Source organism: Micropterus dolomieu, linkage group LG20 (genome assembly GCF_021292245.1).
Source record: "Micropterus dolomieu isolate WLL.071019.BEF.003 ecotype Adirondacks linkage group LG20, ASM2129224v1, whole genome shotgun sequence".
Lineage (NCBI taxonomy): Eukaryota > Metazoa > Chordata > Actinopteri > Centrarchiformes > Centrarchidae > Micropterus > Micropterus dolomieu.
Window position 1 is genome coordinate 16,319,629 of NC_060169.1, and position 14,946 is coordinate 16,334,574.

At 40.2% G+C, this 14,946-nt stretch overlaps 2 protein-coding genes across 3 annotated transcripts; one reads left to right on the plus strand and one right to left on the minus strand.

The window, feature by feature from the left end:
• Positions 1-2,407: 2,407 nt before the first annotated feature.
• On the plus strand, positions 2,408-7,384 carry LOC123959306 (cartilage intermediate layer protein, nucleotide pyrophosphohydrolase). The gene is made up of 8 exons (XM_046033257.1): positions 2,408-2,471; positions 3,057-3,110; positions 3,262-3,531; positions 3,712-3,891; positions 4,023-4,328; positions 4,493-4,601; positions 4,731-4,879; positions 5,031-7,384. Exons 1-8 carry the CDS (start codon positions 2,408-2,410, stop codon positions 7,382-7,384), a joined length of 3,486 nt encoding a protein of 1,161 aa, XP_045889213.1.
• Positions 7,385-7,725: 341 nt separating this feature from the next.
• Positions 7,726-13,971, minus strand: eif3jb (eukaryotic translation initiation factor 3, subunit Jb). Of its 2 annotated transcripts, XM_046032776.1 has the most exons (8): positions 13,802-13,971; positions 13,564-13,652; positions 11,356-11,413; positions 11,124-11,230; positions 10,923-11,019; positions 9,426-9,596; positions 9,236-9,309; positions 7,726-8,939 (listed from the first exon to the last, which is right to left on the minus strand). In XM_046032776.1, the coding sequence occupies exons 1-8, from the start codon at positions 13,812-13,814 to the stop codon at positions 8,811-8,813; spliced, it is 738 nt and encodes a 245-aa protein (XP_045888732.1). In that variant the 5' UTR covers positions 13,815-13,971; the 3' UTR covers positions 7,726-8,810. The 2 variants fall into 2 exon arrangements, with proteins under 2 accessions (XP_045888732.1, XP_045888733.1); XM_046032777.1 differs by lacking the exons at positions 13,564-13,652; positions 13,802-13,971 and adding an exon at positions 12,647-13,230.
• Positions 13,972-14,946: the final 975 nt, after the last annotated feature.

Genomic DNA, 14,946 nt, shown 5'->3' on the forward strand with positions numbered 1-14,946 from the left:
TGTTCGAAGCTCAGAGATAATAACATTGGCTTCACCCGCTTGTGTAGGTTTACTAAGACCTGCTTTAACTTGGTGAAAAATAGTAGATAGTAACACTAACTTTACTAACCCACAAGGTTCCACTTGTTTATAATGTCTCAATTTTTCATGTATTTATCCTGAATCGTTAAAAATAACAATCTTACGCAGTTGGACTCAGCATTAGATTTTTTGTCTCTCTGTTCCCACTGAAGCACAAGTTGGTAGCACAAATCAGAAATTTCATTTGTGTGAGTGCGTTCATTAAGAATGGGCTCTAATCAAAGCCAAGTGTAGATACATAGACGCCTGCAAGATAACCATGAGAAGAATGCTATTTAAAACTCAGGACACAAATTCCTCTTTACATTTAACAAAAGGAACTTTTAACTCAAGTTCTAGTTATTTGAGATCATCTTTAAAACAAGTATTTAAAGAAGAACTAGAAGTCATGATTTGATGGCACAAATGTCAACATTACATTACATTTAATTAACATACCTAATCTTTCCTGTGACATTACAGCAAGACAAATTATTCAAGAATCAATGTGACAATCAATGTTTTTCAATCCTGATATGTGCTTAGATCTTTATTTAAATTGAATGAGCATAACAAGGCCATTAGACGATATTAGAATCTTATGCTGGATCGCCTTTAACCGCTTTACATTCTGCATGTTGTGTGCAAAGTACAGACTGAGAGCAGAGGAGAGGACAAATGCCCAGTTTGACTCAATCAGCATTGATCTTGGACATGCACTGGTCGATATATTAACACCGGCATTTGTTACTCAGACCCCCTGAATGTCCTTCTTTCACGTGTAGCACTATCTAATAACCATTATGGTTGTACAATGAAAGTGATGAATTATAGGGATAATGGTGTAATCAAAAGGTACTGTGGCACACTGCAGAGAGAGTAGGGAGGGTGCTGGAGACTGAGAGGTATAAAGGAGACAGTGAAGGAGTGAGTTGAACCAGAGTGAAGAACAGAGGTGGAGAGAAATGTGAGAGGAAAACATAAGGAAAGAAAAAAGAGGGAAAGAGTAAAGACATTCTTGTACAACAATCTGAAGCAAGGAGCTCAGAACCAGGATAGTGAATTCAACAAGAAGGTAAGAAAGAAACAGATCATTAAATACATTCATGCATCAACATCAATCTGCTAACAATGTACTTTAAATTATATAGACAGAGAAATATCACAATCTAATCTTTATGTATATGATTAAAATGTAATCAGAAAAGGTCATTTGAATTTAGTAAGTTACAGCAAGTGAAGAGGTAATTTTATCTCTGTACTTTGAATTATCATGTACAATGCGTTAGTCTTTACTTGAGATTACTGTTGTCACTTGAATTTCTGCTCATGCTTTTATTGTAATTACACCCTGGTATATTGCATTTAACCTATCCGGCCCAGTCTTTAATAATGTACTAATTATGTTATCAATATCCTTTTTGTGATTTTTTTTACTTCAAGCTTTCAAATGCAAACCTTGTGTGTGTGTGTGTGTGTGTGTGGGAGTTTGGATTGTGTTGCCAGTGTTTTGTCAGTGGATGCAGAAATATTTGAAAGTTCCAGTGACAAATGGTGATGGCTAACACAGATGTGTAATCTGAGTGGGAGCTCTGTTCGGCTATGTTTTTTCACCCTAAAAGACAGGGAGGATGGATCTATCCTTATGGAAACATTTTTGTTCTAGATTTGAACTATTGTTTTATTCACTTTTAATAATAATAATAATGCATTACATTTATATAGCATATTTATATAGAAACATTGAGCCAGTTACTACAGGGATGATTAGATGGCCAGATGGAGAAAGCCATGTTGGGAATTTTGCTATGACACCGGGGAACCCTCTATTCTTTGCGGCAAGTTCCATGGGATCTTTAATGACCACAGTGAGTCAGTACCTTGGTTTAATGTCTCATCCGAACGACGGCAGCTCCTACAGCACAGGTCCCCATCGCTGCACTGGGATCTTATTATTAGGACCAGAGGGAAGACTACCCTCTACTGGCTCACCAACACGTCTTCTAGCAGCAACTTAGTTTTCCCAGAAGGTCTCCCATCCAGGTAGCCCAAACCTGCTTAGCTTTGGTCATTCAGCGGTAGCAGGGTTTAAATTGGTATGGCTCCCGGTGAAAAGTGCAATATTAAAATTTCATTTAAGTATCAGTATCTTTTTTTTAAACATAGCTGTCTCATTGACACATATCTCCAGGTATGTAAGGTATGTTTTTTGTTACAAACATTGATTTTATGTTCATTTTCACTCACTAGTGAGGCTTTGCTGCTGGACTCCTTCTTCTCCATCTTCTTTGGAGTTCCTGGTGTGAAACGCACATAAGTTCAAAGGTCAGACGTAGCGGCTGTGAGAATGTCGGTGAGGCCTCTTATTCTCATCCTGGGAATCACTGCAGCCACTGTTGTTACAGCTCTAGGTGGGTCACTCACGAAGATCCAGTCTGTTACTGGTGCACACGTAAAAAGTGAATAATGAGAGAGGAAGGTTTTTGAAAACAGACATACTTCACTGCAATCCATACTGAAATCCCAACATTACTATGGTACAGTCAAAAGAAAATGTTTGATTTAGTTGAATTCCTACAAACATGGGCTGATGCGGATGAAAGTATGTTCCTTTTTGCAGATACAAAGTCAAACTAAACTTGGCTGTTTGTGGGTAGTCGTGTTTTCTAAATCAATGGTATCCCCTATTGTATTTTTCTGTGACCATGTCTATGTTTTCTCAGTTTTTTTTTTTTTAGAGACAGAAAGTAAGTTAGACAGATACAACAGAACTAGCAGATTTTACAGACACACATTTTTACTACTTAAAGGTTTTCACACTCTCAGATACAGAAACAATGTAGTCAAGATTAACATTATTTTAGATATTTAAAGGTTTGATTTCATGTTTGAGTTAAATATACTTACTTTGAAGTAGTGACAACTACTTGTTAATGTAGTAGTTGGTACAGATACAGCCAATACATGAGTCACACGATTCAATTTGTCTCTTGCAGGATCATGGAGAAGAAACAACCAAGAGCCCGGCCCTGCTGTGTACCACTCTGATGGTAACTTTCATTCCAAAATTTTAAACCGAACATGTACCGGTAGTCACAAAAGTCCTTTTTCCTGGTAGTTTGAATCACATTTCCTACACGTGTTAGTATTTTGGTAAGAAATTGTGTTCAGGCCATGTCTGCTTCTGTACTCTGTGTCCAGACAACTATGATTGGACAACATGGTTCAATGTTGATCACCCCGGAGGCCGTGGAGACTATGAGCAGCTGGATGCCATTCGCTTCTACTACCGTGCCCGAGTGTGCGAGACTCCCCGGGCAATCGAAGCCAGAACCACTGATTGGGTCCCAGCCCGTGAAACTGGGGAGAAGATCCATGCAGACCCCACTGTGGGCTTCTGGTGCCTCAATGAGGAGCAGGGTCATGAACGCAACTGCTCCAACTACGCAGTCCGCTTCCTCTGTCCCAAAGGTTCAGTCTTGTAACACCTTTAATATTAATTTAGTCACCCAAAGGTGGTCTCAATGTAAAAGCAAGACTCCACAATACCATAAGTTCTGAGTTTGCTGGTGATACACATGCTAATAAGAGACCGCTTTGATGTTTAATCTATTCAGGTGATTATTTGACTTGCACTCTCTTCTCCAACAGATAACAATGTGAACATTCAGGCTACCTGGGGTCCATGGTCAGACTGGAGCCCATGCCCTGCCCTTTGTGGTCAGGTCGGGGTCCAAGTGCGCTCCAGAAACTGCCAATCTCAATCTAGGCCTTGCAGTGGGTCTAAAGTGGAAGGGAGAGGATGCAATGGACCGGAGTGCCTGAAATCAGGTGAGCTAACCCTGGTTTGGTCAGACACACTGCAATTCTCTTTTCACTCAGTCAGGTAATGACTTAGCTCATCAGCGGTAAGAGACTCAGTATTTAGAAAATGGCTGACCTTGTTTAACTCTCCTGTTTAGATTGCTCCCTGCAGTGTGTGATGGGGAAGGTAAATGCCGAGTGTGATGCATGCATGTGCGAAGAACACATCCTGCTGGGTTCTGTTCGTGGTGCCGGGGGTCTCACTGCTGAAGGGGCTACCATCCTTCGCTCTGGCAAACTCCTTACCCTTACCGATCACAATGGGCATTTCCGCATTCCTGGTATCTGCCCTGATGGCAACACTACCCTGACAGTCAGCCTGCAGGGTCACATCACCCACAGCGTTGTTGTGCCCCACAGTGCTGAACGTACCTCTGTCCTCAGTGTCCAGCTAAAAAGAACTGGTAAAGTGGATGTCTGTGGATTTACACCTAAATAATAATTGCAATTCACATTACCTTAATAAACAAAAAGTTCACTTTGAGATGCATATTACTGGCAAGTTTGATAAGCTTGCAAGGAAGCTAATACGTAATCTGTTGTTTTATATACAATTGTGATTTGTCAGAGAAACTTCGTGTGCTGAGCAACCCTGAGAGCAAGGTCAGGAGAGAGGGACAAACTGCTGCCTTCTGCTGCAAAGTGGCAGGAACTCCACCACCTGACAAGTACCAATGGTAGGATTTAGGATGTAATAGTGAAATTATAATCCACAAATGAGTCACATAGATACATCCAATGTTTGAATAATATGGTATATTCAATGACTTTGCTTCTCTTTTCTTTTCTTCTGTGGGAACGAACAGGTTTCATAACAACAGTCTCCTGGAGAAGCAGTCTGAGAGCACCTTGGTCCTAAAGCATCTGCGTCCTGAGCACACTGGGGAGTACCACTGCAGAGCAAGTGGTCCATCTGGGGCTATTAAGACCAAACCTGCTACACTCAAAATCTTAGGTGTGTTCTCAATAAATTGATGCACACATTAATTACACAGGAATGTGAATAAACAGACTTTGAGCAGTAGTTATTTCAATAGGCTATTTACTCTATTTTACCTCTGTAACATGGCAGTATCATTAAACTACATCAACATTTTCCTGCACAGGTAGAGATGAGCTTTCATGTAATCCCAAGCCTGAATCCCACCTCATCCATCTTCCACTTGACTGCTATCAAAACAGCACAGACTCCTTCTACTACGACGTGGGCAAGTGTCCCTCAAGTACATGTGCAGGACAGCTGGACAATGTCATCAGGTGCAAAGACAATTTGGCTTATTGTTGTGGTGTGCAAAAGATGGAGAAGAGGCAGCTCACATGCCAGGACTACCAACTGCCAGCTATGGTGGTGACTGAGTGTGGCTGCCAGAAATGTGTGGACACCAAGGCAATTGTGCACGGTAGGGCCATTGCTGCAGACAATGGTGAACCAATGAGGTTTGGCCATATCTTTATGAATGGAGTCAGAATCAGCCGCACAGGCTACAAGGGTACATTCTCCATCCAGGTTCCTCCAGACACAGAGAGGCTTGTTCTGACTTTTGTGGACAACATGCAGAAATTTGTCAACACCACAAAGGTACTCCCATTTAACACCAAGGGAGGGGCTGTTTACCACGAGATCAAACTTCTAAGAAAGAAAGCTCCTGTGACCATCAGCTCTACAGAAATCAACACTCTGGAGCTGGGGGAGGTAGAGGGCCAGGAGGCAATGGTTCAAATCCAGATCCCTCCCAATTCTTTCTATACAGAAAAAGGGGAAGTCTTCACTGGTAACGTAAATGCTAGCTTAACGTTCCTCGACCCCAGAGACGTCTCCACAGCTGCAGCAGCTCAAAGTGATCTAAACTTTGTAGGAGAGGAAGGTGATACCCTGCCGCTGAGAACCTACGGGATGTTCTCAGTTGACTTTAGGGGTGAGGAAAACAATGAGCCCCTGAATGCAGGTGAAGTGAAGGTGTTCCTGGATTCTGCCCAGGTGAAGATGTCTGAGCACCTCAGTACCATGAAGCTGTGGTCGTTGAACCCTGAAACTGGCCTATGGGAGGAGGAAGGAAGTCTGCAGATAGAGAAGAAAAGAAGAGGCAAAAGGGAGGAGAGAACCTTTCTGATTGGTAACATGGAGATCAGAGAGAGACGCCTTTTTAACCTGGACGTCCCAGAGAACCGCAGGTGTTATGTGAAAGTGAGGGCCTTTCGCAGTGAGCGCTTCATGCCCAGTGAGCAAGTGGAGGGAGTTGTAGTGAGTCTCATAAACATGGAGCCCACATCTGGCTTCTCGTCTAACCCACGTGCCTGGGGCCGCTTTGATAGTGCCGTTACCGGCCCCAGCGGTGCCTGTCTTCCTGCCTTCTGTGATGAACAAAAAGCGGATGCCTACTCTGCCTATGTCATGGCCAATCTCGGAGGAGAGGAGCTGGAGGCTGTCCCTTCTGCTCCCAAACTCAATCCCAACCTCATTGGAGTACCCCAGCCATACCTGGGTAAAATGAACTACAGGCGGTCTGACCATGAAGACTCCAGAGTGAAGAAGACAGCATTCAGCATCAGTGTGGCAAAACCAAGCCCCAACACAGCTGAGGAAGGCAACGGACCAGTGTACGCATTTGAGAACTTGAAAGAATGTGAGGAGGCCCCATTCAGTGCAGCACACTTCCGCTTCTCAAGAGTAGAAGGAGACCGCTACGATTACAACACAGTGCCGTTCAATGAAGATGACCCAATGAGCTGGACACAAGACTACCTGAGCTGGTGGCCTAAGCCTATGGAATACCGGGCCTGCTATATCAAAGTCAAAATCAACAGCCCACATGAGATCAATGTGCGGTCTCGAAACATGGGTGGCACCCACCCAAAAACAGCAGGCCAACTGTACGGCCTCCGAGACACTCGCAGCATCCGTGACATGGACCAGGCAACTCTTTCAGCTGTGTGCCTGGAGTTCAAGTGCAGTGGGATGCTGTATGATCATGACCGTGTGGATCGTACCCTGGTGAAGGTAATTCCTCAAGGAAGCTGTAAGAGAGATCATGTCAACCCAATACTTCAGGAGTATCTGGTCAACCACCTGCCCTTAGCAGTCAACAATGACACCAATGAGTTCACCATGCTAGCACCTCTTGACCCTCTGGGCCATAACTATGGAATTTATACGGTGACAGACCAGGATCCTCGCACAGCTAAAGAGATTGCACTTGGACGCTGCTTTGATGGCACTTCTGATGGTACATCTCGAGTCATGAAGAGCAATGAGGGCGTAGCGCTGACGTTCACCTGCGGAGATCATGACGCGACACGCCAGAGTGCCTTTCAGGCCGTACAAAGTCCTCAAGGTCAGATAGTAACAAGTGTGGTGAGAGAAGGCAGACAGAACAAACGCCGGCAGAGGGCCAACGCACCCCGCAGCAGTCGTAGACGTAGTGCCAGAAATCCTACAGGAAGACGTGCAGCCACAAGCTAAACACCACTTAAGGTGACCAAATCAACACCTGCAATGGAGCAATGGAGATGGGAGTGGATAACGTTAACCTTATATTTTGATACAAACATTTTGTATGGACTTTTCTTTTTCCAAATTAACTGAATATGTAACTAAACAAAGCTAGGCCTATTTCTTGCCGCTTTTTCCTAAAGGAATATTTGCATTGATTTCTGTCTCACTTTTTATTTTCAGCTGTACTGTGGTAAATCATTACTTGAAACTGTAAATAGAGTATTTATTACACATGCTTTAATAATCAGTGACCTGGGTGTTATGCTACTACATTAAAGTTTCTTTCAATAATTAAAAAACACAACATATCCTTTTGACCAGCGATTTATTAAATTAGATGCTTAAAAAACACTGCAGATGCTGTATCTCAACATTCTATGTATCCAATTGTCCATGTAACATTGAAACTGGTCAACTGCTAGAAAAGAAAAAAGGAGAAATACGCCCCTTTCAACTAACTGTAGCCCATATGAAGACATGGTGGGGTGAAGCCCATAAGCCCCCGCTCCTCATCACACTTGATACAAGCCTGCAGAAGCAATGATTTAGGAGACCAGTCGTAGCAAAGTTAATCCACTTGCCTGATCTATACTTTTTCTGCGTTAGTAGAAATCAAATTAGTAAATTACAATTATGTCATGCACAAAAAATACCTACACGCACTCTTTGCTCCATATTTTCAAGGATATTCCAGAGATGTATCAAGAGAATGGCTGTGAGGTTTTAAAGTCACATTTATTATACTTGTCTATCCCTTTTACCGTACAGTGAATGTCATGTGCTTTCTGTAAAATTACTACTTACATGTTGCGTCAGTCTCAAATCACCCACAATGCAACCCTTCCAGAGATAAAGATGAATAATGTATTGAATAATTGTTCTGAATTTGGCAACCAAAGTTATAGATACTATATACTTTCCTGTAAGAGAACCATCCACAGGTAAGTGAGACCTATAATATATACATGACATTCTGGTTAAAGAATTTGCATAGAACCTTGTGTTTCTATGTCACTGCACTTATAACTGCAATACTGTATCTGCCATTTTTAAAAAGGAGCAACACTTAATAAAAAATGTGCCCTGCAAAGCTCAGACAACAGCAGTTACAATGTGTTCTCCATTGAAGCTGGGTCACAGATACTACATGATTATTTGTGTGTATGTGAGAGAATCGAGGCTGAATGAGACAGAAAAGGCAATTCCATATGTATGAACATAAAGAGCTGGTGAAGCTGGATGCTCCCTGGTATAGTCCCTCTGGTCATTGAAGCAAAATGAAGGGGGCAACACATAGTTCAGATTTTCCAGGATGGCACTGGACAGCATGAGAAGGTACAGCTGCATTTCTGAGGGTTGAGAGGGGAAAAGGGCAGTGGTGATGTAGCCAGTGTCACATGAAGTCCTCATAGTCTTGGGCGTAGCCACCATCAAACTCTGCATAGTCAAGGTCATCTCTCAGCTGTGCTTTCAAACCGCCTCCAGGTACAACTCCTTTCTTCTTCTTCTTTCCTTTGTTTTGCTATTAAAGGCAAACAAAAGTCACATTAAATGACATACAATATATATATGACTACACATTTACGGCAAAACCAGCCAGTAAACAGGCATGTTACATTTGAATTAAAAAACATAAGACCGTTGATTTTGATTCAGTATAGAAACCACAATTATGAATACACTACCAGACTGAGCATGCCGCACTTGATTTCTATTATGAGCCCTCACTGGGTAACTGGGCAAGGTGAACAGCACCCCCTTCTGAATATTACTCACAGCTCAGAATTTATAAGAAAATACAAACATGCAGGCACTCACTTTTTCTTGTTTCTGTTTTTCACTAAGTAGGACTGACAGGGAATTGCTGACTTTCTTCAAGTCATCTACTTCCACTATAAGAAGGAGACAAAAAATAGTTACCAGTCAAAGAAATTTAAGCTATTGGTAAAGTGAATGAGCGTAATAATCAATATTGTTTAGTAAAAATGACAATAGATGCGGGGCTTACATGAAATACAGAGTTCCCGAAACAATGAATCCAAAAAACTTGAATAATGCACAGATTTTTCAAACTGGGATATTTTTTCTTTCAGCAATTTTTCAAACTCTGTAAAGTCTTCTTTGGAAGATGGACACATGGCGTCAATCCCAGTGACACTGTTTGAAGTGCTGCTAACACCTGGAGAAAAAAATAAAGTCAGTTTTATGTCTCTTATAAGGAAATACAAAGTCAGCAACACCCTACTCTTATATTAGACTAGCGGCTGCTTCAAAATACGGCTGCTACAATTAACTGGAACAAAGATAAGACAACACATCACTCCTGTTCTGGCTCACCTGCACTGGTTACAGTGAAATACTATTTGCTTTTTAAGCCATAAATAGATTAGTTCCATAATACATTACTGATCTGCTAACACCATATTCTGCTTCCAGGTCACTTAGGCCATCCTCACAACAACTCAATCATGCATAAAAACCAAGGTGACCAGGGTTTCGCCTTCTGACTTATTTGTAATGTTGTCTTCCTCCATTTTAATCTGTTGCTGGTTTTATTCTACTACTCCTAACATCCCATTTTTATTCTAACATTTTATCTTGTTAGCGTTTTTTCTAGGTTTCCATTTTTAGTCTTGCAACAATTTAGCTCAAGGTTTTCAAGCTGGGCTGACTTGAAGACGCTGATATGCCAAACTAGGTTTGTGGTCATTCAGAAATAACGTCACCATTATATAGTTTGTCCACCAGAGAACAGTGACAATTGTTGTAAAATGTCCAACTCAGTATGAATCTTGGTCACAATTCTTAACAAAAACGAATATGCAAGATCGATGTCAAGTTTGTTTCTTTTTGTTATGGATTTCTTTTTAAAAATGTACTATCAGCAGATTTCATTATCAGATTTTTTAAATTCTTAAATCTCATTATCAGGTATCTGTCCCAAAACTCCAGTATCAGTCAGGATGTAGACCATATACAGAACACTTCATTTATGCCCACCCCTCACAACATGTTGAAACTCTTGTTTTAAGAACAATTTATAGTATTTAATATTTCTCTAAACGAAAAACTGAGCATTTCTTTTTGAGTTTTTCTATACATTTTCTATAGTATAAAGATACATTATACAGTGATTAGACACACCCTATTTCAATGATACAAAACAATGCTGCTGCTTTTAGTGGCTAGGAAAGGATTGGTGAAGGTTCAGAAATGCTTATGTTACAGTAACCCAATCCAGTTAGAAAGAGGATTTGGTTTGACTGAATAATGAGCTGCAGTAAATTGCATCTACACAGTATGAACAACAGGGTCTGTGAAAAGTCAAAGAAACCAAGGGAGCAATCAAGCCAAGAATTAAATGAATATAAATTACATACAGTGCAGTTTCATTTATACAAAAGGGGAAGTTATGTCTCTTGTGGAAGACTACAGAATGTTTGCTTTTAAAAAATGGACAATTATTATTATTTTTTTTTAAATCTGAAAGGAGATTCTGACTTACCAAACGCATCTTTTGCAAGCTCCAAGTCTGCAGCTTCCTGTAACTTCTTCACTCTTAGCTTCTCTGCAAGTTGTTCTTCAGGAGTGAGCTCCTCTTTCTGTAATAACAGGTGCCAAAAAGTCAAAATTAAAGCATTGGAGATGACAAAAAGGTAACAGTTTGTGTATTATATAGAAAACTGTAAAAATAAACAAATCTCACTTGATCCGCCAACTGTTTCACCCTCTGCTCCTGCAGTTTTTTCTTTAACCGGTTTTCTTTCTCTTTTATCTTCTCACTCAGCTTTTTCTTTTCAGAGACCTTTGTCTCTGAAGGGAAAAAAAAGAACAATAAAACATGTTAACTGGCAGAAAAAGAAGACAACTTAGCCACTGATTAATATACAAAATAATGTATTAGGTTCTTGTCAAACAGGTGGCAATGTAATACATACCTGTTTTTGTCATCTCTGTTTTTTTCTCCTCATCTTCATCCTCATCATCCCAATTGTCCTGTCATTAAAAACAGTGGGATAGTTATCTTATTATGCAGGCAAAAGGTGAAAAAAACAAAAAACACTAATTGAGACAAATGTCAAAGGTATCAAGGTAGTTTATTAGTCATTATACAGCACAAGGCTGCATAACGAAACTAAATTTGTAGTTCCTTCATGCTACACACACACGACATAGCTTATATTTAAGTGTTATGCCATATTAACAGTTGTTAACCATATAAAAATATGCCATATTGGCCAACATATCGCAATATCTGATTTTAAAATCTTCAAACATCAAAATCGGTACCCGGGCTCTAAAAAATACCCATAAACACACGCACACAATGTCCTAAAAATTCCACCATTTCAATTATAAATCTGTCATGATTTAAATGATGAAGAGTTCACACAGGTTTACAGCCTAAATTAATGCAACTACACATCAGGTATCCATAGGCATCTAGGCAATTGAAGTTGGAAAAAAAAAAAAACAAAACAACAACAACAACACACAACAACAACACCACTACTGAATGACTTAAAGTCCATCTAGACAAATACAACCTTGAAACTGGGGACAGGCAATAATTCAGATATCCTAATTTTTCAAATTTCAGTGAGAACATATTATGTTGCTATTATATAATTGTTCTACAATTTTTTGTTGTCAAATGAATGAATCAGAGAAAAACTTCCAAAATTAGTTTGATCATTTTATGTGCAACTTTGCATACATCTTGCATTGTGATATATATTGCTATTGGAAATTAATATTGAGATGACCAGACCTACTTGACACTGCCATAAGAAATGTGACCCCTAGTGTTGATATGATTACCAATCCACAAACCAATATCAAACATGAAATTCAAGGTCTACCAAGTAGTCAGTGATGTACTACACTCCAACAATACCCACAATCATAATTTAAATCCTATCTATTACCATCATTCAATAACTAAAAAAGTCTGGAAAATTGTAAGACACTGTAAGACAAACTGTAAATGTAATAACTACCTCAACTTTACACAAATGATACACACATTTTCTTTGACAGGGAGACTTGTATTTGAGCATACACTGTAAATACAAAAATAGCTTGATACAATCCACTTTGGATTACACATTAATTTATTTTTGGCTTGTAATTCATTGTGTTAGTCCCTGGTTTGTCACAAACATGAAATCATCAGTTCCTTTAGTTTGGGCACCATATGACAGAAAACGGAACAATTGAGGCCTTTACCAGCATTTTCCCGGGGTACAATATCTGGTTTTTCTGGACAGCCACCACGTCAACATTCAGGCAAAAAAACAACCTGTAATGCATTATTAAAGGAGCACCAGGTTCCAACTACAAGCCTGTTGTAAAGTCAGAAAGTTCTAGGCCTAGGTCTTGGTTGAGTCATCAACCCAGATGATGATTTCATCTGATTGTGGCTAAAGTTGGTTAGCAAGCTAACGTTGTCTCGTGTTAAACGTAACTTCGGCAGACAGAATTCAGGACACGACACAAATGCTAATCTCCTGTAACGTTAATCATTTAACGTTAATGCACATAACTTTGGACATGAACTCCAAATCAATTCGGTTAACGTAAACGGCGGTATCGTCGACGTTACCCAACATGTAAGCTCATTTTCAGTCGCAAGCTGATAAGGGAGCTAAAGTTAGCGAGTTAGCCGGTAAGATGTTAGCTTCAAGCGAGATAACGCTACGTTATCCAAATTTAGCCCCGCTATGCAAGAATGGCATCTCCAGTTGTCAGGTTTCATATAAAAACAAACATTAGTGTCCGAAAACTAAGTTGAAGCCACAACCGTCGATTGACACGCTGACATGTACTGAGGTAACGGTACGACATTGAAAGCCGAGTAGTAAGCAGTAGTTAGCATAGCGGTAGATAATGTGGAGTTAGTACAGGCTGCCCGATGGAGCCACATGAGTTAGCAGTAAGTTAGCTTCCAGCTAACACGGACATTAGGATTGACAGGCAGCCTGAAACCGCACCGAAGCATGGCGCTACAGCTGGGGCGACAATGCTTCAACCGACAGTTAGCTCGACAATAACCGGGCCAGCTAACAGCTCGATTATCGTTAACCTGACAGCGGCTGTCCTAAAACCTATCTCCTATTCTACGATTGTTTGCCATGTTAATTTACCTTAACATCTTCCTCTTCGTCTTCGCCTTCCCATTTGTCCATCGCTGCCGCCTTTTTAATCGGCTCCTCCGGCTCGAAGGTTTCAGCGTCTGTAAAAACGACAACATGAAATTCGTAAGGCCAATCCACATCTAACGAGCGGGTTTCACAAAAACACAACAGTGTTGAGCTCGTGTAACGGAGACTGTGGGAAGCGTATGATGTACAGATAGCTATCCTTCCCAACTTAGTTTCTTACCCCAGTCCGCCATGTTGGCTGTGTTGGTTGTGTTTGACAGGCTCGCAGTGAAGTCAGTGCTGCAGCCCGTTGGCCACGTTCAGAAGCAGCTCCCACCTTCTGGACGTCACTCTGTCTGTGAGCTTAGCTAATTGCATTACTTCGCGACCACCGTTACTTCAAGCAACGTGACACTGAAATGGCATCCCGGGAATTTTTTATTTAATTAAATAGTGAACATAAGGAGGATCGTGTGGCGCGTGGGTTGGATAATGTGACAACCAGTGGTCGAATTTAATAGCATACATTTAGCTCCTCAAGTACTGTACACTTGAGATACTTTGAGTCTTTTCTGTTCATGCCACTTTCATTTCACTTCACTACACTTATTTGACAGCTTTAGTTACTACTTACTTCAAAAATGTATATTGTTAAGTACTGCTGTAACGATTAGTCAATTAATCGATTGATAGAAAATTAATTGCCAACTTTTGATAAACATTAAAAGTAATCTTTCACGCAAAAACATTGTGGTTCCAGCTTCACATGTGAGTATTTGCTGCCTTTCCTTCCAATTAAACTTACATTATTTTGAATTTTGTACTATTTATTGGACAAAACAAGCACTGCGAAGGTATCACTTTGGGCTCTGGACAACATTCACTGTTTTCCGAATTTCTACAAACCAGTAAATCAAACGATTAATGGAGAAAATGATCAGCAGATTTATCCATAATGAAAATAATCATTAGTTGCGGTCATATACAATGTAGTTCAAAATTAGCTCCACCTCAACCAACTACAGCAGTAAAATCCTCTTTTACAATCTTATGACAAAAATAGGAGTCAAGTCAAATCGTTATAGTAAGTCAAAATTGTCATTTTTACTTAAAAAGTCAGAACCTTGACTTACGATCTCATGTTGACTATTTCATTATGTTACCTTACAAAACTTGGCAAAATAAATATATATACACATAGTTTGTTAATGACTTTAATTAATATAGTCCACTATATTTTTATTTTCTTCTATGTCTTCTTCTTCTTGATGGGAGCTGTATGTCTACATAGATTATATAAACATTATACTTAAAACAAACTTTTGCTGCAGATGTGAGAATGTCATTTTGAACAATTCCACTGTGCTAAATAAAAAAAAGAGTCAA

What these genes read in the sequence shown, in the direction of transcription:
- eif3jb (XM_046032776.1), bottom strand. An exon ending in ACGAAGAGGAAGATGTTAAG is followed by an intron (nt 11,414 to 13,563) that starts GTAAATTAACAT and finishes TTTTAATGACAG; the next exon opens with GACAATTGGGATGATGAGGA. An exon ending in TGAAACAGTTGGCGGATCAA is followed by an intron (nt 11,020 to 11,123) that starts GTGAGATTTGTT and finishes CTGTTATTACAG; the next exon opens with AAAGAGGAGCTCACTCCTGA.
- LOC123959306 (XM_046033257.1), top strand. Translation starts at nt 2,408, where the DNA reads ATGTCGGTGAGGCCTCTTATTCTCATCCTGGGAATCACTGCAGCCACT. An exon ending in TGCTGTGTACCACTCTGATG is followed by an intron (nt 3,111 to 3,261) that starts GTAACTTTCATT and finishes CTCTGTGTCCAG; the next exon opens with ACAACTATGATTGGACAACA. An exon ending in CCACCTGACAAGTACCAATG is followed by an intron (nt 4,602 to 4,730) that starts GTAGGATTTAGG and finishes GGGAACGAACAG; the next exon opens with GTTTCATAACAACAGTCTCC.